The sequence below is a fragment of the Sceloporus occidentalis genome, unplaced genomic scaffold (genome assembly GCF_023333645.1).
Source record: "Sceloporus occidentalis isolate IW3139 unplaced genomic scaffold, rSceOcc1.0.p SCAF_68, whole genome shotgun sequence".
NCBI lineage: Eukaryota > Metazoa > Chordata > Lepidosauria > Squamata > Phrynosomatidae > Sceloporus > Sceloporus occidentalis.
This window is the reverse complement of record NW_028317048.1, coordinates 2745766-2770278: the sequence shown is the minus strand read 5'-3', so window position 1 is coordinate 2770278 and position 24513 is coordinate 2745766. Positions and strand designations below refer to the sequence as shown.

Genomic DNA, 24513 nt, shown 5'->3' with positions numbered 1-24513 from the left:
AGATAAATATTTCCAAAATCTTTAAAGTTTACGGCATCACAAGTCAAATCACTATCGCAATTGCAAGCTGGAAGAAGTCCCCTAATGTCATTTTCTTGTGAGGACAATCGCGTATATGCCAGCTTCAACTCCATACCTGAAGACACCTGATTAAGAAGAACGTGTTTACCTAGTCATATTTTTTTTTGCAGTTTTAATATAAAACTTTTACACTCTTGGCAGCTAATAAACTAATTTGAAACAAAAACATAGGCACTGACCATGCCATGACAATTTTTTTTTTTTTTTTTTTTTTAAACACTTATTTTTCGTTAGATGCCAGTAGCATAAAATCTTCATGGGGTGGGCTTTTTCAAGTCTCGGATTTGTTTGATCAAGTAATTCTTTTCATCGGAGAATTGTTCATCGTCTGTTCTCTCCTTTTGGAAGCTGCTCAGGAACTCGATCAACTTGGTCTGGTTTTTTAACAGGATGTCCACAATCGGCTGTGTTTTGTTTGGATTTGCGACAAATACCTAGAAGGCCAAGAGACGACGTGAAAATCATTTGTCTGCAGAGGAAGCTGTACCAGTCTGGTTTTAAATCCATACGTGAAGTTAAAGACTGTCAAAATCATATCTTTTAGCATAACTGAATTCATTCATTAAAGTTTTATCCCTTAATCCCATGGGAACAACATAATGCTCTTTATCATTACAAATGAGATGTTGGTACGCATATAAACGGCAGAAGAGAGTAAGTGAAGTTGTCCTGACGCTGTAGAAATTAAAAACAGACCTGCTTCGTTGTGTCCAAGAGCTCCGTACTCACCTTAAACACGTGGAATGCTTCAAACTGAATGTTTGGGCTTTTATCTCTAAGGAGATTCATCATGAGCTTCAGATTTTCTGGTTTACTTATGTATTTTGTCATGATGGAAAAGTTGTGTCGATCCAGGAGCAGCTCACCTAGCAGCTAAAAAAAGCAGAATGTCTTTAAAAACAGCGGGCAACAGGTTTGGTCCATAATAGGCTGTCTGGTTTAGAGGTGTATTAATTGCTTCAGCTATAAACGGGTACATTAAGAAATGTTCATAAATAAAGTCCCCTGTAAATATGTGTTACATGCTACTTGTTATGTCTCGTCTACCCATTGTACAGCACTACGGAATTTGATGGCACTATATATATATATATATATATATATATATATATATTGTATGTAAATATGTAAAGTATGTAAATAATAATAATTTTCAATGATATTCCCCCACTCCCTAACTGCCTCTACTGAAAGCAGGACGTGTACTTGAGTACACACTCTGCACGTGTTCATTAGCACTGCCATTAACATCAAGGGAGCGTAAGCAGAGGCAGCCAGGGGACGGCTCTATGATGCCTTAAGCTTAGAAGATATTTAGGATTTTAAATAACGATGTACAGAGGCATGTATAAATTATTTTATACCCAAAAGGGCCAAAATCTGTTTTTGTCATTTTTACCATATGCTTTTTAAGAGCATGATTCCCCCTTTTCCATATTTCATGAACCCCACAAATTGTATATCAGTTTGTTCAGGAAAAGTAGGGCAGTCTTTTAAAACATAAAACGTAATTAGTAATAATAGACAAAAAAAAAATCTATGATAAAATAGAAGAAAAAAAATACACCTTTTTGCACTTTTTTTTTTTTTTAAATGCTGTAGCACACCACAGCCGATCAATGACCCAATCTACGTTCAGCGACATCTCCCCACATACATATTTTTATATGTTTCAGAGGGCCACATCCATGCTTTACGTATTACTCTATATTACATATTTTTTTTAATACCGTATTTGCTCGATTATAAGACAACCCTGATTATAAGACGACCCCCCCAAATCTGAATATTAATTTAGGAAAAAAAAGAAAAAGCCTGAATATAAGACGACCCTATAGGAAAAAAGTTTTACCAGTAAATGTTAGTTCATCTAAACTATTTTTTTTTTTTAATAAATGATTTAATAATATGATTTAGAAAAATATTTTGGTTTTATTTCCTTCTATTTTCCAACCTGCCCCCCAGTTATGCACATCTGCCCCAGAAATGCCTTATACCCCCTATATGCCACTGTGCCCCATGATATGCCTTTTAACCCTCTAAATGCCACTGTGCCCCATGATATGCCTTTTAACCCTATATGCCACTCTGGCATTTAGAGGGTTAAAAGGCATATTATGGGGCAGAGGGTTAGGGTTACTAACATACATTAATATCTCTAACTAACGGACAGATAATGGGGTGATCTAGTTTTGCAAATTACCTTAAGTGACTGCCTTTTCGTCACATAGTTTTCAGAGTGCAAAAGCTTTTCATATTCATTAAATATCTAAAATAAACAAAAACAAAAAAAACATTAAACATGGTATTAAACATTACCACAATATTGTGTTACATTAAAATGACCTGCCCAGCAAAGTCCCTAGACTTGGTCAGTAAGAGTCTTAAATTTTAATTTGAGGCTTTACTGTAAAACTAATAAATTAGCTCATTGAATGACTGGTGGAATATTCTGAACAAAGCATAGAGCAACAGATCTGGGGTAGGAGCATTAATAGAAGCCCCTGGGCACCTCACTGGGGGCCAGACTGCACTATAGCTCTGAATGGGGCTCTCTCGAAACCAGCCCAATTGTACTAGGGACCATAGTACGCTTTCCCTCTCTTTTAGGACCCCCACTCCATGTATGCTACCCTTCTGCATAAAACATATCACTATATACTCATGTGCGTTATATATTGGGGCAAATACACACATAATACGCTGGTGATGTAATAACAAAACCTACTATATGTCTGGTAATAAATAAAAGCAGCTTCAATAGCGTAGTAGCCTTTTTAATCCCATAAACCGCACAGATTTTCAGACACACTGAGCTTTTATCAAAGGCATATAATAAACTATCGGGTCAACATAAATCCCCCAGCAGGTGAGCATTTCGGAAAACCTTAAGTATTGACCCTATTTATTGCTTGATATCAAAGGATTCAATTCTAATGAAGTTTATCTTCTAGTCGTAGTCATGAGATCCGTGGAAACGGGTGGCTTTGGTGATTCAGCTGCTGTCCAGGTGACCAATAATCTCGGCACGTGTGGCCGTCACATATAACTGTGGGGACGGACCAACTTTACTTTTAAGCTTATTTGTGACATGTGGCTTTAACGTGTTATTTCGATGTTTGGCAGACCCCACACCAGCTTTCACACTATGACTCAATTCTGATGCTATCTCACAGAGTAAGCTTTGGTACTGAAACATAACCCATCATATCATGGTTTTCCCTAATAAAAAGGTTTATTCATTTAAATAGAACACCACAAAATAAATATTTTCACCAATACCAAATATGCCATTCATTCTCTGGATTCGAGCAAACAACCAGTTTTTCACACACATCTATTTTCGTCGAGGTGCGGACGCTATATTTAGTTTCTTTTGCGGCGATATACCCTACCGCTAAAATCCCAAAGGGTAGCTGAGTGTTTTCCTTCATACCATATAATAACCTTAATACAGAACGTCTACCAAAGCCACTCAATGGTCACAATGACACAAAGGAGGAGACATAGATGTGTTCTACACAAATCTTGGCGACTCTCCACTGAAGTAATTTTTTGGACATTAAAAAGTCTCCTTTCCACTTACGCTATCGTAGTTCTGTTCTAGAAATTCTGCTACCACCAGCTTGTGTCTTGTCAGCAAGTCCTAAAACAATCAAGACAAAAAAGAATTTTTAATTAGAAAGACCATCATAGATTCTTCACACGGGCATTGGCCATTTCAGCTTACAGACCACAGCATACATTACGAGGGCCAAGCTAAAGCTAGCACCCCCTGAAGAAGGGCAGAAAGCTTAGTACCCTTGACTAAGTTACTATTTCACTTAGAGAAAACATTAAATGAGACAAAACAAAACTTTTTCGGTAACCTATAAATGCCAGAAAAGTGCAAACTTTTACACAATTAAATAATCATGGGGGGGGAGGGGTGTAGCCATTCAACAGCTCAGCTGATTAGTTGAAACGGCGTCTTGTAGACCCTTCTCGCAGCAGATACGTATCACGGTTGGTCCTTCATGACAGAGATCAGATATTTAAATGTTCATCTCTCCAGCAAACAAGATCTATAATGATTTCGACCATTTCATTAGCATGCCTGCTACGAGAAGAGTAGTATAAATAAAATAAATAAAGCATTAATTTACCAAAAACAAACAAAACGGAGTGGTGAAGATCAGCCAATTCTCCCAGCCTTCTAATCAAAGGCAGACTTTAAAGCAAGCAAAAGCACTCTGAGTGGTAGACAGACTACACGCTTAACGTGTGAAGCGCTGCAGGAATCCCCAAAGCTCGTGCACACCGAGTCTTGCTTTACAAGGTTGAAAAAGATATTGTTGGACGTGTCGGTAAAACTGTACGCTGTGATGAATATTCCGAGGCGGCTTTGAACAGGGTAATCCGGATGAAAGCACCGCTGTATTTGCTCGTGAAAGTGTGTAATGCTACACTTAAATCTTCTTTATACCTGACAGAACCTTAATTATTCTGCTGGAACCCAACATTCCACACATTCACTGTTGTAAACATCTTAATACGAGTTTAATTACATTGGGTGTACGCATTCCTGCTGCAGGGAACGTGCGCGAAGAGGCCTGTTATAGCAGCACATTTACCATGCTTCGCTTGTTTGACAAGCAGTTAGTAATCGCTTGTGATGGGAGATGTAACATTTAATTGGCGGGTTATAGACACGGAAAAGGGAAAAAACTATTTTAATGGTCAGGTCACAGGAACACAACATGTCGACACCTTGCGCAGTGCATATATATATATATATATATATATATATATATATATATATATGTATTGTATTGTATATAGCACTTTACTGACAAGTCTACAAGAGCTGGAACATATGTTGTGTATCTCGCTCATAGCTGAAATATTATAGTATTCTGGGACTGCTCTTCTCGTCAGACTCAGACTGATAGACGGCTTCGGCAGCAGCAGGCTTTGTGGCAGACATTTCCGGAAATACTTTATAGAAACTATTAACTTGTTATGGACACCGGTATCTGGGTATGGTCATTGCTATTATTTACAGCAGAAAACATTCCTTATTTACATTACGTTTTCAGAAGGTGGACATGCAATAGTCCTCTTGTGCTTACTGATTACTTTACGGACTTATTTAAGTCATTTGTGTCTTTTAATATAACATATTGCCGTAGGAATATAGGAAGCCTTTTTGGTTTGACATCTGAAAATGCCCTCTGTTTACTGATTACAGTCATCATAAAATAGATCTTTATAGCTAAAATGTCCATCATTTCTAAAATGAAAAACTGTGTTAATAAATGATACATGCCCTTCTTGAAATCGGTTCTTTTCTGCCAATGTCCTAATTGCAGGGTAGAACGACACGTGGCGATATATTCTAATTCTATGTTTCTCATATACTTGCCATTTATTTTCCAGATAACATGAACCATATCCCAGCTTAGTGAATTTAGTTAGAAATAGTATTTTTCTTTCAGTATCTAGAGTCTAACAGAGCGTTACATTGCACGTCTGAGGCAATTAACACTCCCTGGCTGGCAGCACTTTGATTATTGTATCTCACTATGGGAGGAAAGAAATAATCAATCTAGAGAACCTATTTGCTATGACACCTCGAGGAAAACAAGCCTGGAATGAGCGCTGTCCGATGTTAAATAATTTACCTTAAATGTAGCAAAGGCATCTGAAGCTATGTCGAATGTTGACATTTCCACATATTTAAAAAAGTCCGCAAAGTGCTCAGAGTAAAGAACGGTTTTGGCAAGCGGCTCGTGACGGACGCATTCCCGGAGCATGATTCCACAATGAAGGGCCACTTGGGCAGATTCATACCTAGAAAAATAAATCTGTACGTCAGTAGAAGAAATACAACAATATTGGATCAAATCACATAATTTTAAGACCTCGGGGGTTCCTACTTGAGATGCTCAGATGTTTACATCCAAAGGAGACGTCTTGAGGACTTGAAAGTTAATGAGACAGAGAGCAGCACTCTCTCTAGCAATAAACAACCGGTGTTGCGGAGGATACAGCTGTGACCGGCTACCCATTAAACATATAATATGCCAGGGGTGTCCAAGTTTTTTCTGCAGTGCGCCACTTCATCAGAATTGTATACATGCGCGGGCCACACTCATTTTTCACAGTGAGAAAATATGGTCTTTAATAAAATATGCAGATTAAAATAAAGTAAATGACACAAAACCTTTACCCTCACTGATTTCTGGGCCTAGAAAGTGTTGTGACTACAAATTAAGGATAATTAAAAATGAAATAGTTCTATTTATTCTAGGGATGCACCAAAATAAAAATTCTGGACCAAAAAAAATTAGTAAATGACTTGGCATGATATCATACCCAGGCAACGAGTACATGCTGGCAGCATCAATACACAAGGGGGGCAGCTAGCTAGGTTTCAGCATGTACTGGCTGACTTGGCATGATAGGAGTGTGATTGCTAACAGCAATCACAGTCCCATCATGCCTAGGTTCCAGCACTTACACATCCATGCTATCACACACTCATTCATATACTCATTCATTCACAGATTCATTCCCTCAATCACGCATACTCATTCAAACACCCTCCCCACCCCTTACCTGCACTGCAGCTCCTCGATGCCGCTCACAGACTTCAGCAGGGGGCGCAGCCTCCCTCTGCGTTCTCTGGTACTGCACAGAGGAAGCAGGACTGGAGCAGAGTCATGTGATGTCACGTCAACTCTGCTGGGTACCGCTTCCTCTTTGCAGTACAAAAGACCCTCCCACTGGTAAGTAGCAGGGCTCTTGTTGTAGCAGGGCTCGAGGTATGGCCTGCGTAAGATCGGTTGCCCTGGCTGCCGATCTTACGCGGGCCGCACCTCGAGGTCTCGCGGGCCGCATGTTGGACGCCCAAGTAATATGCCATACACCTCTCCTGGTAAACTAGTCCAGTGGCTTCCGACTGAGACAGCAGCTGTCCATGTTTTATGAATATCCTAACTGGAAGACCATGGGACTATGCCTAACTCCTGCTCAATCCTGCCATCACCGCCACAGGGTAGAAGAGAATCAGGACACAGATACTTTATACCATCCATGTTAAGCCATGTTAGGGGACAAAGCTTGCACCGTATTGTGCCTTTAAGAACATGATTTTGATCACGTGCCAAGATAACTGACAATGAAGGGATTTAAGAAAAACACATACGATATGCCTTCATAACACATTGACCATTTCACTTTCCAGTTACTGTTGTTGGTACCCAGGCTCTCTATCATTTAAACACAACCAATACGTTGAGCGAATTGCAATTGTAAACTTACTATGTGAGATCTTACACGTATCGACAAAATAATTAAAATACTGCAAATTAGGTGTAACTTAAAGGGGAGCTATCACTCATAACTGAATTATTTCATGTAAACTACCTATAGCGCATGCTTTTTGCCTGTAAATTGGTGTGCTTTGGAGAGACCATATTTCATCTCATGGAAAAAACAGATCTTCATGTGAGGTTGGCAGAGCCAGAATGAACCAATAATGAAGAATAGGCAGTTATGGTATTATGGTATACACGCAATGTGAGTGTTTATTACACATATGTAATGGTATATATATATATATATAAGTTATGGTGGGTAAAAGGTTATGGAAACCCTTCCACTTAAATTTAAGGGGTAGTAGAAGTATTATTAAACACTCATCTACAGACACCAGGCAGGCCAGAAGGCAAGAAAGCTCATGGTGCTTCCACAACCACAAGGGATTCTGGGTAGGCGCATGCAAATAAGGTTAACAATTATCACCTTTGCCTCTATATCCACTTTATACATGGATCCCTTGAAAGTAATTGCCCGCTGTACAAGACAGCCTTTAGACAAAACTCAGGAAGAGGTACAATAGCCAGATCACCACTCATGGACAGCTGTTTCGTCCTTCATGGGACTCGTCAGCATGAGGTTGTGATACTGGCTTAATAGTTGAGATATATATATATCTTATCTGTAAACAGTCATATTGGTTTTATGTAGTACACACACATAAAACGTAATCTGCTTGAACAGTTTAATGGAATAACAGGCTGTTTATTGAGGCGATGTAAAATACGCTCAGTACAAGATACAGTAACTTTAGTGTAATAACGCTATGCCAATAATAACAGAAGATGGGTCTTTTGGTTCTTTTCTGCTGATAAATTCCGGGTTTCTAAAATCAGATATGTTCGGCGCTGTGCTTTAAATAACGCTATGCCAACTCCCCGCAGGCACGCGGCGTGTAATTATTAGTTAGAGGAAATTACTGCAGGAAACGGCAGAGCGTTGCTGAATTTCCTTCACGACTGCAAAGTGCATGCAGCCCACTGGAAAATTCCCAAGCCACGGGCCAACCGCACACGTGCTACGCCGACGCTAAGTTTTCCATTAGGCGGTGGGGCAATAGGTGAAAGCTCCTGGCTGTAATAATATGCAGATCAGCCGGCCGCAGTACCGATACAATGGAATTAAACTGGAAACATACACATCACAGCAATTGGCTTACTTTTGGCTTCCAAAGACACATTTTCCAAAACAATAATAAAGCTTAAATATTTTAATGGGATTAAAATTTAGTATCGGCCATTTTTAAAAAGGGAATGTGACTTTTCATAGCTATATGATCGCTGTGGTAACATTGGCTACCACAGTGATCATTTAGCTAGAATGCTTTAACTAGTTTAAAAAAAAACAAAAAAAAAGTTTAACTAGTTTATGTTTAGATTATTTAATTTGGGGGTCTCTAGGCAACCAGGCGGATCGGGTGGCCCCGGTGATGCCCTTCGGTGTGAGGGGCAGATTGCCAGGGTAGGTGGTGATGGAGGTCCACGGACCTCCATCAAGGTAGAATAGTGCTAGCGATGGCATGGTGCCATCGTTAGCACCTGACTGGGACTGCTAGCGATGGCACCATGCCGTCGTTAGCAGTCAAGGGGTTAAGCAACAAATCAAGCAAGCGGTGAAGTCGTTCCACCATAACATGCCAGAGCCTATTTTTCCTTAGAATACGTAACGTAAAGAAAACAAAAGCACATACAAAAAACCCCCCAAACTATTGCCATAACAAGGTTTTCCAACCTACCCTTTGAGCAGCATAAAGAGGATATGTTGATGGGAGCTGATATACTCCACCGTGGGACTTCTGGTTCCAATCTGTCGTCTCAAGATATTGTTGAATATCTGCGACACATCCTTCTTGCCCTATAACAGAAAACATGGTTTTCCAGCATTACACACAAAAGAGAAAGCTATCTGCCATAATCCGTTCAATCAGATACCTGTCATTCTGGGATATGGTTTTAAGTGCCTCTTTGAAATAATGGATTTAAACATGTATTCTGCTCCAGGAGCATCTTCGATTGGTAAACCCATCTACTCCGTATAACGGATAACAGCTCGCCCAGGAGCAACTACAGTTCAGAAGTGACCTAAACAAAGTATTTGCATGTTCTATCCGTGTGATTAGTTTTAGTGCTAGATGAACGAGTAGCACACAGGCTTCTGGCACAGGAACAAGGTAAACAACTTGCTGATTTGGAAGATGCGGCTTGAAATGCAAACAGCATCTCTAGCCTCAGCTCCCAGCTTATTGCATTACTCTGCAAGAAGGAAGACCACAGTAACCTTGTTTGGAGGGACGCTAACCAAAGGAGGCTCTGTACCGACAGTATTTTAATCTGCAGTTACTTCCTAAAGTACTTCCATGCACAGAAAGCACTCCCATTCATTTCAATGGAGAGCAGATTCCTACCACTGACTGGCTGCGTGGGTTGGGTGGAAACTGGAGCTGTGAAGGTATCTACTTCTGTGTGAGCTTTCTGTAAAAGGCGAGTGGTGATTGGTCATAAGCGAGTGACATCATTATGCCCAGAAAAGTGGAAAATCCATTTGTTTAATCGGTGGAGGGAATAAGTAAAATTATTTATGAAAGGCTGAGTTTCTCCTTTCTTTTTGGTCCAAATGATTAAAATTACCTATGTAGAATGGCCCCTAGTTGTTGTGAAAGCTTGCACTATAACCATACTCAACCAGTAAAAGTATCAGCATGGGCCATGTTCTCAGAAGCTCATCCTAAAAGTAAACGTTAGTCCCCCCCAAAAAAAGTTTTACTGCACAATCCAGTATTTAGTGCATTTATACCATTGGCCTTGTATATTTATTTGCCATTTCAATAGCTGATGGATTACGGACCAAACCAGTGTTCTCACTGCAGCCTATTGAGACGAGATGTACGGGACCAAGATGGCAGCTGTCACCAAAAATATTGTGTATTCTTGGTAGGCATTTCGAGTTACTCTGTACTACATACTTTTTAAAATAACATTGTTATATTTACATTTACGAATGAAAAAGCCCCCCAGATATTTCATTTAGAGCTGCAGGTGGGGCTTCTTTGTGTTGGAAGGGCTGGAATGCTATCCACGAGTATCCCAGCTTCAAAGAAAAACCTGTTAAAATGATATTATTTAATCTTTTACATTATTTTGCCGTTTTGTTTCTAGTGTTTTATCATCCTTTCGTTTTGTTTTTTAGGCATTAGAAAATAGCACATATGCAGAAACGATCATTTTGATTTTAAAGTGCAACCAAAGAAGTCGTCCAGTTCATCACAATGACTCCTTTAACTTTTACTTCCCGAAAGGCGTTTCTTTCTGAAGTTTTAAAGTATGTCACGCAGTGTAAGAACAAGCAATTAAGAGTTTGAAGTTACACTTGATAAAGCCAGACATGTTAATGAAAGCTTGTTCTGATTTATGCCCTGGAAATAAACACAACTTACCTTAAAATGACCAAAGAGATGTCAGTTTTTGTGTATTTGTAACAAAAAAAGCAGGAGGTTCTAACTGGTGCTGCTGGATTTACTGACGAGGTAAACTACTGCTAATCATAATCAAACCTCTAAGAAGGAAATAGAAAACATTCCGGAAGGGACGTAATGTAATTTCTATGAAAAATACCATTAATACATTATTTCAAGAATATTAAATGTATTGTACTATGAACGAACACCAATGTTAAATCAATACAAATGTACTTTCTAGTTGGCTTTCTTCCTTGAAATATTGCAAGATATGATAAACTTTTGGCTAAAGCTGGTAAATTATGGCTGTGATTAAAGTCCTGTCAGGTAGAGATAATTGGCATGATTAAGAAAAGAAAAAACAAAACAAACAAAAAAACACTACTTTCCCTAGGAACCCAAGAATGATAAACCATGTCTTGTGTGCGTATACTCAATGGTGTGTTAAGGCTTAGGCCATCTCTATGGTGCCTGTGCATGAGCGAGTGTAGATCCCCGTGGTTTGACCTGGCCACGCAGGGCATCACAGAGCACAGTGACGTGAAAGAGCCAAGATCTCTGCTACCGCGCCATGCTAAAGACCACTACACAAGGTAAATCATACAAATGGGCCAGAAACAAGAGCTATGTATCTATGAATAATGAATACTTGCCTCAAAGTCTATGAGATGCAGGTTGGCGATTAACATCACCAGCAGGCCACTGTTATACAGTTCTTGCGCGAGCAGAGCAACGGTTTCTGTCTGCGGTTCCTTGTCTCCTGTACCACACAGAATCTCCTTTGTGGCTTGGAGGGATTTGGAGACCTCTTCGGAGGCCTGTGAGTGAAACAAGGATGTTTGTAGGCATGAAGTAAATATATGTATTGAAATATTTGTAAACAGCACAAATCAAGTGAACATTATCGTAAACCACAGGCATCCAGTTACCTAGTAGTTCTCACCTAGAATCACCCCCAAATGAATCTGCCCCTTTCCCCACCCTCCAGCTAAATACCCTGCAGGCGGTGAATTTGGCTGCATTTTAAAAGTTTTTTTTTTGAGGGCTAGATAGTAGGAGTATTTTGGTTTTTTACTTTTATACGTTTTGTTTTAACTATATATATTTTTTGAATTTTTACATTTATGTATTTATTTTGCACAGCAATCAGCAGCAACGATAGAATCTGTATGGGGAGCTCTCGGACAGATGCATGCAGCCCTATGATATACCGGCACGCACACTGGATCAATACACATTGTGCGATCAGTCAGTGAAGTACTGCAGCAGGAGACCAGTTTGGGGTCTCTACAGACCGTGCGAGTTCCTGTCGCATCAAGAGATTTCCTCTGCAATGTCAGGAAATGCCCGAACTTCTGTTTGTGCATTTAGATATCTGCAGAATGTAATGGTGCTCAATTAGAGCACAGTCACGTTCGACCTGACCACTCAGGGCCAAAAACCTTGCCCCCAGCAAGAGGGGAGACCAGCCTGTCATTTGATCTGCATTTCACCAGCAGGGATTTAACCCTGCCAGTGCCAAACCCCCATGACATAGAGGATATGTCCTAGGTCATCAAGGATCAATTTTCGTGACATATCCCGACATCACCAGTAAGGGTTTAAAGAACTCAGAATACTCTAATATGCACTCTTCTATAGTAGGAGTATCAAGGACACTAAAATGCCCCTTAATATCCCAGTCCCATTTTGCATGGGCTCCAATGCAAGTTAAGCTGCAACTCAAAAAAAACCAAACTTTAAGACATGTGAGTAGAGCGGTGATACACTAGTACCTAAGAAAAAGGCGGGTGAGAAGGAAAATGCACATATTAATCATGATAATGTTCTTTACATGAGAAAAACTGCACATTTTTAACCATACCCCACCCACTTAAATAGTCTACCCAGCACCAAAATCCCCACTTACCTTTTCTGTTTTTTTATCCTGCTTCTCTAACAAGGTCATGTTTTCCTTGAGAGTTTTCACTATCTCCACAGGATTCTTGTGTGACTTACTGAACAAAGGCATTTTTTTCATTTTGGTTTAAGATGCAAGACAAATCCTAAAAACAACAGAAATTAAAATGATCTACATGCCTAAGCACAGTGCTGTTTGTTTTTTTATAACATATTTGATTTAAAAATAAAGATCACTCAGCGCATGTTTTAAAGGAGAGCTGTTGCCTTCACTTTTTCACAAAACAAAACTGTTTAGATATTTAATTTAACCCTTTGAGTACTGAGGGTTGGGCAGTCCCGTGGATTTGCCATAGTTAATTTAAGGAGACAGCCATATAAACCATTTACTTTTTGCTTAGAGAAACATACATATTTTAAAAGGACAAGTTTGTCAATGCATAGAAATCTAGTTTAATGCAAAATGTGCATCCGATCATCCGACGGCATGGATTGTACAAATAAAAAATCCCCCTTGTCAAGTCAAGCTACCGTTACAGAAACATATCCTTTGTCGAACCGTCCATTTAATTGTTGTAAGCTAGAACATCTGACATTACGTGAATTTAAAGAGGGTTTCGTACTGATTATTGCTGCCATTGCCTGCGTTTTTCATTATATGCCTTTTCTCTCTTCCTCCGTTGGCGCGGTGCGATTAGAACTTGCCATTAATTATTAAACTCACAAATGATTTCACTAAATAAGAATCTGGTCTCCAGATGAATGGCTGTGTTTGCTCAGTGACTGCACGGTAATCATGTGAAACAATAGAACTCCAATTATAGGATGTCCTGCTACTTCACACAGATGAAAGCAGAGCGGGTTGACATTACGATAAGACCTTGACGTGTTATTTGGGGCTGTTTGATGTCCACCAGCTACAATACATGTTAATCAGAGAGCTTTTCCACAAACAGGACTGGGAATGTTATAAAATGATCTTGGGCCACCAATTGAATGCCATAGTATTCTGTGACACAAGTGCTTTGTCAGCCCTATAGAATATGCCCTTTACTAGAAGGCTATGTATGACCTTGTATCCAAAACATTCACATTTGGGGTTTATCCGTTTTGAAGACTTGTTAACAGCAGATAAAAATCATCTGCAGGTTTCCACTCTGTCGCTCGCAACTCAGCTAACTACACTTGCCAGTTTACTGATGCAGAATTCCTCCCTCCTAATTACCGGCCGGCGGCTTGATAAAAACGGAACTGTCTGGCTACGGATAGCAAAACCCAATTATCTTAACAGCAGCCCTATTGGAACGATGCAGGATTAGTATCATAGGAATGAAAGGCCCAATGACAACGAAGGTCTCTTAGAACAAAGAATTTTCACATTTTTATATTTCACTAGGAGAAATAATTTCAGAATCTCAGACCTAATTAATGATACATGGATAATAAGAGTTTCAGCGATGGTCATACCTGGGAACTTCCCAATCTAGGCTACGCAAGCTCTGTCTTCTGGGGGAGGGGCTTTATGAGGGCGGGGCTAATTATCTAAGTAGGCAAGACTGGCACTACATTGGGCAGGGCTAGCTGGCCGCGTGGGAGTGGCTAGCCATGCTCCTCCTGAATGATGACGCTATATAAATGGTACTTTGTACAAAATGGGTGAATTCCATTAATAAACTGCAGGGGCAAAAATTCAACTGCATCTAACAACGTAGAAAAATTACCAGAACTGGTGTTTTTCCTCTTTACTTTGTTGGAACGACCTGTTATGAAAGGTACTTGGCTGGAAAAGGTTGAGAAAACACGGTTGTCACACATATCTCCAAGTGGGCCAACATTCTTCAGAAGGCAACGTGAGATAAGATGAAACAGAATCAGTCCCAGCCAAAAATCAAAGAGATCATGTGATAACAACATCTCCCTGCTGGGCAAATGAAATGGGATGTTTGTGAAAGGGCCTGAAAACGCATTCAACAAAAAAACATGCCCAGCAGTTCTCCAACGCAGACTCCCCGATGCTGCTCCTGGGTTTCAGCGACCTTTGTAGGTATACAAGTTGCAGCAGAGATCGGCACATGCTGATTTGTGGAATTTTAATATCAATAAAATCAATTTAATTACAGCATCTAACTCCCGCAGAGGTTACATTCCAAAGTGAATACACCTCTATTTATGGGACAACATGGGGGAATTTAATGAAAGCATACCGCACTTCACATTCGGCCTTGTGCATAAGTGACATAAGGTGCAGAAGGTCTAAAATCATAATCAATCTCTTAGGCATTAAAGCTTCTGCAGAAAAAATATTTCTAAATAAATACTACATCATTTCTAGAGGCACACCTTGTCATTTAAGGAGATGATGTGGAGACCTCTGTGCACAAGATACTGTTTTTCCCTGCTCAATCCACATAGATTAATCTTGCAGGAACCAGATCATGGTGGTGCCCCATCTACTTACACCAAGATCAACTCTACAACTCAACGTAAATACTCCTGTTCCACAAAGGTGAACCTAGAACCAGCAGCATCCTTAGCCAATGGGGAATTAATGAACACTGACCAGTTACCCAAGTGAGATACCTAGCCCCTCAAAGGGCTTATTTATCATAATTCATATACATCGCACAACAGAGAAAGCTAAAACAATGGCCATTCTGAAGAGCATGGAGGCCTCTAGTGTTTCTAGAACACATTTAATGCAAGTATTTTAAGTTGTAGTAGGTGTGGAAAGTTGCTTCTTATGGAACAAGCAGATAAAACCTTATTTTTAAAAAGTGATATAATTTGATTTGACAAATGTGCCAACAGTGGCTTGGGTTAGGTGATTCTAGGTAGAAAGATCATTTACTTTTGCTAGTAGAAGGTTGAGAAATACTGATCTACAGGTTAACCCATAACCGAGAGGAACTACGTCCTCACTCACAAAGCTGGGGCTGCACATATAACTAAATACGATTTGCGCCCGGTCAGGCTTTTGAACCCGAGAGCATAATGGCTACAAGATCAATGGCTACATTTGTCAAGAAAGAAAGAAAGAAAAAAAAAAGGTAGCGATGGCACTGGGACCATAAAGCGGAATCAAGTGACTGATAGGACTACGAGACCTTGCAACACTCCACTGCTGTGTGAACAAAGATAAAGTTGGCTGTGGTTAAAGTTACCTGAATTAAACAGGGACGCTCCTAGATTTGCACGAAAGGCACACCGGGGAAGGTGCTAGGCTGCCAGCAACCAGTGGGAACCGTCGGAAAAGTTATTTGCCGTTCCCTTCAATCAAATATTTATTTTACTTAATTTGATTCTCTGCAGCATCATCTCATCAGTAAAAGGAAAGACTCATTCCACGCATTTTTAGTTGTGGGTTCTGCTACTTGGCACATGGCCAGGGCTGATCTTTAAACCACGGTCTTGGCAGCTAACTAGCTGCTTAGTGGAACTTGTCAAAATAGCGCAAATTAACATGTAAAAAAATAAACATAAAAGGTGGCTTTTTTAACCAACCTAGTGGCAACGGCACTGTAACCAGAATGTGTTTAACAGGCATGGGAGTACCCAAAAACATGTGGTATATATGTTGATAATTACATCTTACAAGCAAATTAAAACGTTGGCCAACATGTCTCATGGTCCTCCCTTTTTACCAAGTATAAAGGTACATTACAATTTCTATAAAACAATATACATTATAATTTATATACCTAGATCTTAGACATGTGCTGGCAAAACCATTAACAAATGGATTGAAAAGCGTTACAGGAGCAGCTGGATTTTGTGGTTTCATTTATTTTCACACTATCACAACAATGACTAGCACAATTAATTCCATGATAAAGGATTAATGAATATGAAGCACAACATAGGAGTAGTGGTTTGATACATAATGGTTAACACACGGTGCTACAACAGGGCAGAGGAGGTCACATAAAAGCACGAACACTCTGTTCTTCATATTGTTTGGACGTAAGGGTCCCGGGGTATTCAAACACGTGCGTGGTATTTTCTGCAAAAGCAAGGATCTGGCAGCTTGATAGCCACAGAGATCAATATAAAAAGTAAGGATGCAAACCTCTACGGCTACCTAGCTTCTCAGATTACGCCAGCGCTGTCAGTCATGACTGGCAGAAGTACTTCCAAAAGACTGTAGGTTACTTTAATATTGCAGGGAAGAGGCTGGTAACTACAGCCCAGTGGAACTTACATCAGGTCATAGGGGGAAAAGAGACTATATTAAAAGGGAATAATTGTGAAATATGTAAATTTCAATAGCACGAAGGACCATAAATAGATTGGGTTCTTTTTAGGAACGCCCTGTCAAACCTTCTGAATTTCATAAGACATACGACACCTTCCCTTATGGAGGAATCGTCAATAAACAAAAATGCAAAATATTCAAAAGCAGGGGAATTCAGGAGAGGCCCTGAAGAAGACCATCCCTGAGCCAAAGGTGGAGCCAAGTGCGGCATTACCTACATTTTGTGTGCTGTCTGGGCGAGGTTTTCCAGAGCCTGGCGTAGCTGGGTCAGTCTGGGAGGTGTAGTTAGTGGGTGATTAGGCTGCTCAGTCTGGGAGGTGTAGTTAGTGGGTGATTAGGCTGCTCAGTCTGGGAGGTGTAGTTAGTGGGTGATTAGGCTGGTCAGTCTGGGAGGTGTAGTTAGTGGGTGATTAGGCTGGTCAGTCTGGGAGGTGTAGTTAGTGGGTGATTAGGCTGGTCAGTCTGGGAGGTTGAGTTAGTGGGTTATTAGGCTGGTCAGTCTGGGAGGTGTAGTTAGTGGGTGATTAGGCTGGTCAGTCTGGGAGGTGTAGTTAGTGGGTGATTAGGCTGGTCAGTCTGGGAGGTTGAGTTAGTGGGTTATTAGGCTGGTCAGTCTGGGAGGTGTAGTTAGTGGGTGATTAGGCTGCTCAGTCTGGGAGGTGTAGTTAGTGGGTTATTAGGCTGCTCAGTCTGGGAGGTGTAGTTAGTGGGTGATTAGGCTGCTCAGTCTGGGAGGTGTAGTTAGTGGGTGATTAGGCTGCTCAGTCTGGGAGGTGTAGTTAGTGGGTGATTAGGCTGGTCAGTCTGGGAGGTGTAGTTAGTGGGTGATTAGGCTGGTCAGTCTGGGAGGTTGAGTTAGTGGGTTATTAGGCTGGTCAGTCTGGGAGGTGTAGTTAGTGGGTGATTAGGCTGGTCAGTCTGGGAGGTGTAGTTAGTGGGTGATTAGGCTGGTCAGTCTGGGAGGTTGAGTTAGTGGGTTATTAGGCTGGTCAGTCTGGGAGGTGTAGTTAGTGGGTGATTAGGCTGGTCAGTCTGGGAGGTTGAGTTAGTGGGTTATTAGGCTGGTCAGTCTGGGAGGTGTAGTTAGTGGGTGATTAGGCTGCTCAGTCTGGGAGGTGTAGTTAGTGGGTGATTAGGCTGCTCAGTCTGGGAGGTGTAGTTAGTGGGTGATTAGGCTGGTCAGTCTGGGAGGTGTAGTTAGTGGGTGATTAGGCTGGTCAGTCTGGGAGGTTGAGTTAGTGGGTTATTAGGCTGGTCAGTCTGGGAGGTGTAGTTAGTGGGTGATTAGGCTGGTCAGTCTGGGAGGTGTAGTTAGTGGGTGATTAGGCTGGTCAGTCTGGGAGGTTGAGTTAGTGGGTTATTAGGCTGGTCAGTCTGGGAGGTGTAGTTAGTGGGTGATTAGGCTGGTCAGTCTGGGAGGTTGAGTTAGTGGGTTATTAGGCTGGTCAGTCTGGGAGGTGTAGTTAGTGGGTGATTAGGCTGGTCAGTCTGGGAGGTGTAGTTAGTGGGTGATTAGGCTGCTCAGTCTGGGAGGTGTAGTTAGTGGGTGATTAGGCTGCTCAGTCTGGGAGGTGTAGTTAGTGGGTTATTAGGCTGGTCAGTCTGGGAGGTGTAGTTAGTGGGTGATTAGGCTGCTCAGTCTGGGAGGTGTAGTTAGTGGGTGATTAGGCTGCTCAGTCTGGGAGGTGTAGTTAGTGGGTTATTAGGCTGGTCAGTCTGGGCCAGCATAGTATAGCTAGAGAGGCTCCAATTGGGAGCTAGGATTGTTTCCTATATGATATTGTTTTGGGGTGTTTTGTACAGTTACAAATAAAGCACTGTTTGGCTGCAAGTTGGTGTTCCTGATTGCCCTAGAGGACTGTGCTTAAGACCCCTAACCGTGACATTTTATGGCCCTCATGCTACAGGGTTTGTCACAATATCTTAAAGTCACAGTATAGTATTCAGGCTATGGGAAAAAGGAAGAGAAGGGGAATTGGAAGTAATCATTTCAGATGGCTACAAAGTAAGCAGTTAACGTGGCAGCACGGAACGCAAGCAGGATAATAGGATGCCAGTGGATGGCGTTAACAGTATAGAATCGGTCAGGCTTCACGTACAGAATTGCTTACAGCTGGCTTCTAAAATGTTCAGATTATAGGATAAAACTACAGTAGTATGGAAACAAAGTGATAAAGTACGATAGAAAAGCATTAAAAGGAGAAGAAATGCTAGGACAAGAAGTCATAGTTTAAAACAAAAAAGCTTAGATGTATAATGTAAAAAAACAACAACTGAATGTTACAGAGAGAGGGACAAAGTCTTCACTAATATGTACATAAACTCTATGCCCTATAACCAAATATTAATCCAATTCATGAATAAATCAAATAAGGGGGCATGGCTGCTTAGTAGCAACAGTAGCCACATAAAGATTACTCCAACTGGGATTATCTGTTACTGGGACGCTCCAGCCATCATACGCAATGTAACTCAGATGTAATGCAGAATCCTCCATATGCATCTGCTCCCAGCAGCCACTCAGCGGCAACAAGTATTGGACCACGGAAGAGGATGAGGGCGGCTAAGGTCTGACAACTAGAATTGACAGATTAAGACAAACCCATACATTAGGTAAAGCGAGGCCAGGTTACAATATAGAGGGAATGGGGTGTAGAAAAACAAAGGTATAGAGAAAGAGGGAGAGGAGAATAGATGAACGTGGGAGTTGTTATAGTGAAAGATACACTTTCACTATAACAACTCCCTATATAACACTATAACACAGATGGGTTACAGCTGAAAAGACTGTACGTGTCTATTAATGGTAATAATAATAATAATAACCTAGAGTATAACCACAGCCAAATTATTAAAACAGCCCCCTATTCATGGTCTATTGCTATTCCCAAATATCAGTTGAATAATGAAATGTTCACGTCATCCATGAATGTTGATTACCAGAATTTCTTCACCCCCAAACCGTATATATGTACAATCGTGTAGAATATATTACTTTGTGGTTCCAGCACAAACTCTAGAACTAAAATAATGTTATATACCAAGAAACAGGTCATTTTCCACATTATTTTCAGAATGTCTAAACGAGGTACTGTTTATTGATGGTTACATACACAATGGGACAAACAGAGGTTTATATATGAGATGCAATAGAAACTACATTTTAAGGGATACTTATTGCAAACGCATCACAGCTGACAACTGTCAGAAAAAATACTTACCTTGGCCCCCAAGCAAATAAGCAGATCTCTAATAAGAACACAGGTGAGAGTCTGGCAGCATACCTGAGAAACTAATGTACAGTCCACCGAGTTAAATGTCTTCGCTGCAAAATGATCTAGTATGAAGGTGGCTGTTCCCGGCTTCTATTCAACCTTGGTGGCCAGCCAATGCCCAATTGACTATATATATCAGAATCAATGGCTTGCAAAGGAAAGCGGCAGTAAATTTCCACTCTAGTTTTTTTTTTTTTTTTTTGCTGGGATCAGATTCTTGTCTCACTTGTTCTTTCTCATTTAGGCATACAGTTTCTGGTCGAAGCAGATCCCTCTCTCTCAATGTTGAGCTGAGCTCCTCATCAAAAGAATGTGAGAAAGACAAAAGAGAAAATAAAGAACTTGCCAAAAGGATCTTCTGAGGTTAAAGTCCCACAGAGAAAAGGCTTACTCCTGGAACCCTCCTCCTTACTCTCATTTAACCTCTCCAAAGACTTTGCAAGCAACGTGCAAAGCTACAGCTAACAGCGATTTAACCACTTAATGCCAGCACAGTGGGATGTATGTTCTTGCAAATGATCAGATATTACCCTTGGCGCCAGGAATGAATTATTGAAATCCCTAGTGGCATAGTAGCAGTGCAGAGATGATGTTCAAAGCTGTGGCATGACCTGAAGTTAAGCCACACGGCTACGTTACATCGAGGGCATTTATCCTTTTCAGTAGGACTGTAAAGCACCCGGCTCCGCATCGTTGTACATAGAACAGCTGTACCTGCTTTTGAAGGGGCACAAGAGACGTATCACAGCTCAATCCTGTTAACTCCCATCATCAGGTGGCAGTTGTTTCAGAGAGGGCTGACCTGACCTTTCACGGGACAGAAGGATTAAAAGAGTAATAAATAAAAACTGTTGAAAGGAGCTCTATCAGATTATTAACATGGACTAAGGGATGCAAGTTAAGAGTTCCTAATATTCTCACGTAACGCTTTAACCTTAGAGCCACGAAAGTGCTGCCTCTTACATAAAAACGCTAATGTTTTTTTCTGTCACTTTGTTTCTGTACCCTGTAGCCCGTAAAAGGCCAAATCATTCACAAAGTCTCTAGACGGCAAAAGTACAAACAGGACTAACCCGATAAACGGGAATTGTGAAAACGGTTCCTTCATGTAAATCTATCAATATTGATTTAACAAGTCAAGTGTGTGAACAGCACACACAACAAACACCTAATGACTGACCGAGGAGGCGTCACAATATCTACATCCCAGCTCTGCTCATCATATACGGAAGCAACTGCTTTGTTTGATAGCAAAGTTTCCATGCATATAAACCAGCTGGGAATGCTGAATGACAACGGAGATGATCCAGAATTTGACTAGAACAAGCAGGGTGGGGATCACAACTGTTGTACTTCAGCAATACCTGTGCTTACCACCCCTGATTTAATGCGGTCAAGCCATAAAAGGGGTAATTATGCATAACTCATATATTTATTATATATATATATATACTGTCAGAGAAAGAAGTCTGCAGATCCATCTGCATGATCCTGGCCTCTCAAAGTACTTGCGCCAAAGGGGCGGAGCCGCCAAGCACACCGCAAGGACAACATCTCCACTATTCGTCCAACTGGGTAGAGGGTGTGTGTGGAGGCTCCGCCCCATTGTGGAACCACTCAGAAGATAATGCAGGGAGACCCGGGGAAGAACAAGAAACTAAACAAGAAACAAAGTTGCCGGAGAAGGTAGGGAAACACAGAGAATGTTAGAAACAAAATTCGAAGGAAAATTTGGAACATTCCCATTTGTGCGTTCTCAGTGCATCTGACACTTTTCAGATATTTGCGCAAGTGGGTAACAGCACTTTGGCTCTGCCATTAACACGTATGATAGTTTGGGGTGCCCTGGCTATGAAATGACTTCATTCATACAATGATTCCCTGTTGCTGTAACATCTGCCTTTGAGGAAACAAAGAAACAACTGCAAACATAGCTGCACAAACAGATAAAGATAAGGGGGGAAATAAGAATTGACCCTCTCAAAGATACACTTATCTGCACAGATCCAGATGAAGGCAAATACAAACCTCTTAAAATGATGCAAATTTGCAAAATGGGCAAAAGGGATTTCAAGATGTGCCAGGTTCTGTTTTGCACACAAAGCAATTTTGTCATTAGCATTGAACTGTAAGCCGCCAAAAGTTAATCACTTCCATTAATTCATGGGCTGCTAAAAAAAGAAGACCAGCAGCAAATAGATATCAGGTACCGAAGCCTGAGAGAACCAAGAAAAACTTGGGGAGGAATTGTTAGAAATGGGACCAGTCAGCGCTGACAACGTCCAGCACAATCCCTACTTCTTTGCTATAAAGCTGCTATTCAGAGCCGGCTTATCGTTTCTAAAGGCTACGGTAAAGTTCCCTGTTTAAAGCTCAGTTTTAACAGACGGACTATTTTGAAAGTATGTTTCATTGGTTAAAGCAGAAGTTTGGTGTGAATGACTTCATTCATCATATAAGCTGGTTCTGTGCATGCACCGATCAGACGGGTACAGACAGAACAGACTGCTTGTGTGTTCGTGTCACTTTTGGACACACGTTTTTCAAAGGTGATTACATAGGGCAAAAAAGGCATTTGCCCCAGGCGACTTGGTATCAAGGGGCCCTCGCTTGCTGCTGTGTCCCTATATATTTGCCTTCACTGCGCAGCAAGAACGCATTGCTTTCTGTGTTGGGTGACACACAGGCCTAGATAGGGGACGCTCAGCACATGGGGTTCTTCTACTGAAACAGGGGTAGCTGCAGAGACATGTTTCCTGATGAGCGATGGCAGAGGACGCCTCTCGCTTACCATCGTGCAAGGCGACAAGCATTTTTTATGCATGTTGCAGTCAGTAAGAGTGGGAGCTGCTTGTTTATCTGTTCTAACGTAAAGAAAGGCTCGGTGCAGCTTACAGTCAAAGGAGCAGAGATACTCTGTGAAGAGAGGACATGTGTCTATGTATTTATGTGGGAATGTATCTATGTTGACCACTTAACGACAGATGACGTGCTGGCACGTCACGGAAACACGGTCAGTTAAGGACTGATGGCGTGCCTGGCATGTCATGGAAAAACGCTCAGTTAACGACCGATGACGTGCCTGGCACGTCATGGCATTAAGTTAGCATTGAAATGTCGTTTAACAGAAAGTGCTCCCACTGAAGTCTGTGGGTGTCGTTAGACCCCCTGGAGATGTCCCTGCTAGGGCTGGCTCATGTGAAAGAACTAATAGATGGAGTGGATTCGGATGAAGCTCTCCATGCGCTTGCAAGGAGCAAAATATTACATTTAAAGGGGACACTCAACTATCACATGCATCATATGATGACTGGGTCATCGTTTTAAAGAAGAATTGCCACTTTTCCCCATGCCTTACATTTTAGAATAATAAAATCTATGAAATGGTGTTTGCGGATTCAAGTTAGAAATCTAAAAAACATAAGCAATACTTATTGTACCCATTACATGGCTTTATTTAGTGGACAGCCCTGTAATGTGCAGGGTTTGTGAAAAGTAGCATATAATCTTTAACATACCAGAAAGTAAGAGGGAGGAAAACATTTGCTTATTTTTACTGCCATCTGCGTTTTCTCAGATCCGTGTAAAAATCAATAGTCTTTGCGGATTAGTCATAGCATCCCCTTAACTGAAATGACCTTTCCGAAGCGGATATTACTGCTCATTTACACCAAATTGTCTCAGAAACACATTGCTAGATGGATGTTTATTTTTAATTGGTCCCGTGTGCAATTTCCTAAACGATATGAGGATGAAATGAAACAAAATGGGGGAAAAAAAATGCTTAGAACTCGTTTTTTACGTAATCGAGCTGAGTGAATTTGCTAAAAGCATGAGATGGAAACCATTTAGAAGCAGAGCTTATTCACCATTTAAGTCCACGTCCTATTATGTGTTATATTTGGGATTGTTTTATAAAGTGAGGTCTATTTAGCAGGATAAGTCCTGAATTGTTCAGGCCCAGTTTCCTGGAGTAGTATTTATCAATGAATGCGTAAAACGTAGACGGGGCATCTATCATTAATTAAACGAATTCATTAATTAAATTGAGTTCTCGTTGTGGCAGAACTAGCGGTACGCTACCAATTTCTTCTCCTAGTTCCACCCTTACAAAGGCTGCTCGGACTAATAAACAACAATCAGTAACTTAACACGAGAGATAACACAGACTGGAGTGATGGTGTGCTGGG

General features: G+C 40.9%; 1 protein-coding gene across 1 annotated transcript; it reads right to left on the bottom strand.

Annotated features, from left to right (window-relative positions):
• Positions 1-335: 335 nt before the first annotated feature.
• CAB39L (calcium binding protein 39 like) lies at positions 336-12917 on the bottom strand. Its single transcript, XM_089493999.1, has 8 exons — positions 12807-12917; positions 11551-11715; positions 9179-9297; positions 5745-5913; positions 3668-3727; positions 2285-2350; positions 811-954; positions 336-515 (listed from the first exon to the last, which is right to left on the bottom strand). Exons 1-8 carry the CDS (start codon positions 12915-12917, stop codon positions 336-338), a joined length of 1014 nt encoding a protein of 337 aa, XP_089350125.1.
• Positions 12918-24513: the final 11596 nt, after the last annotated feature.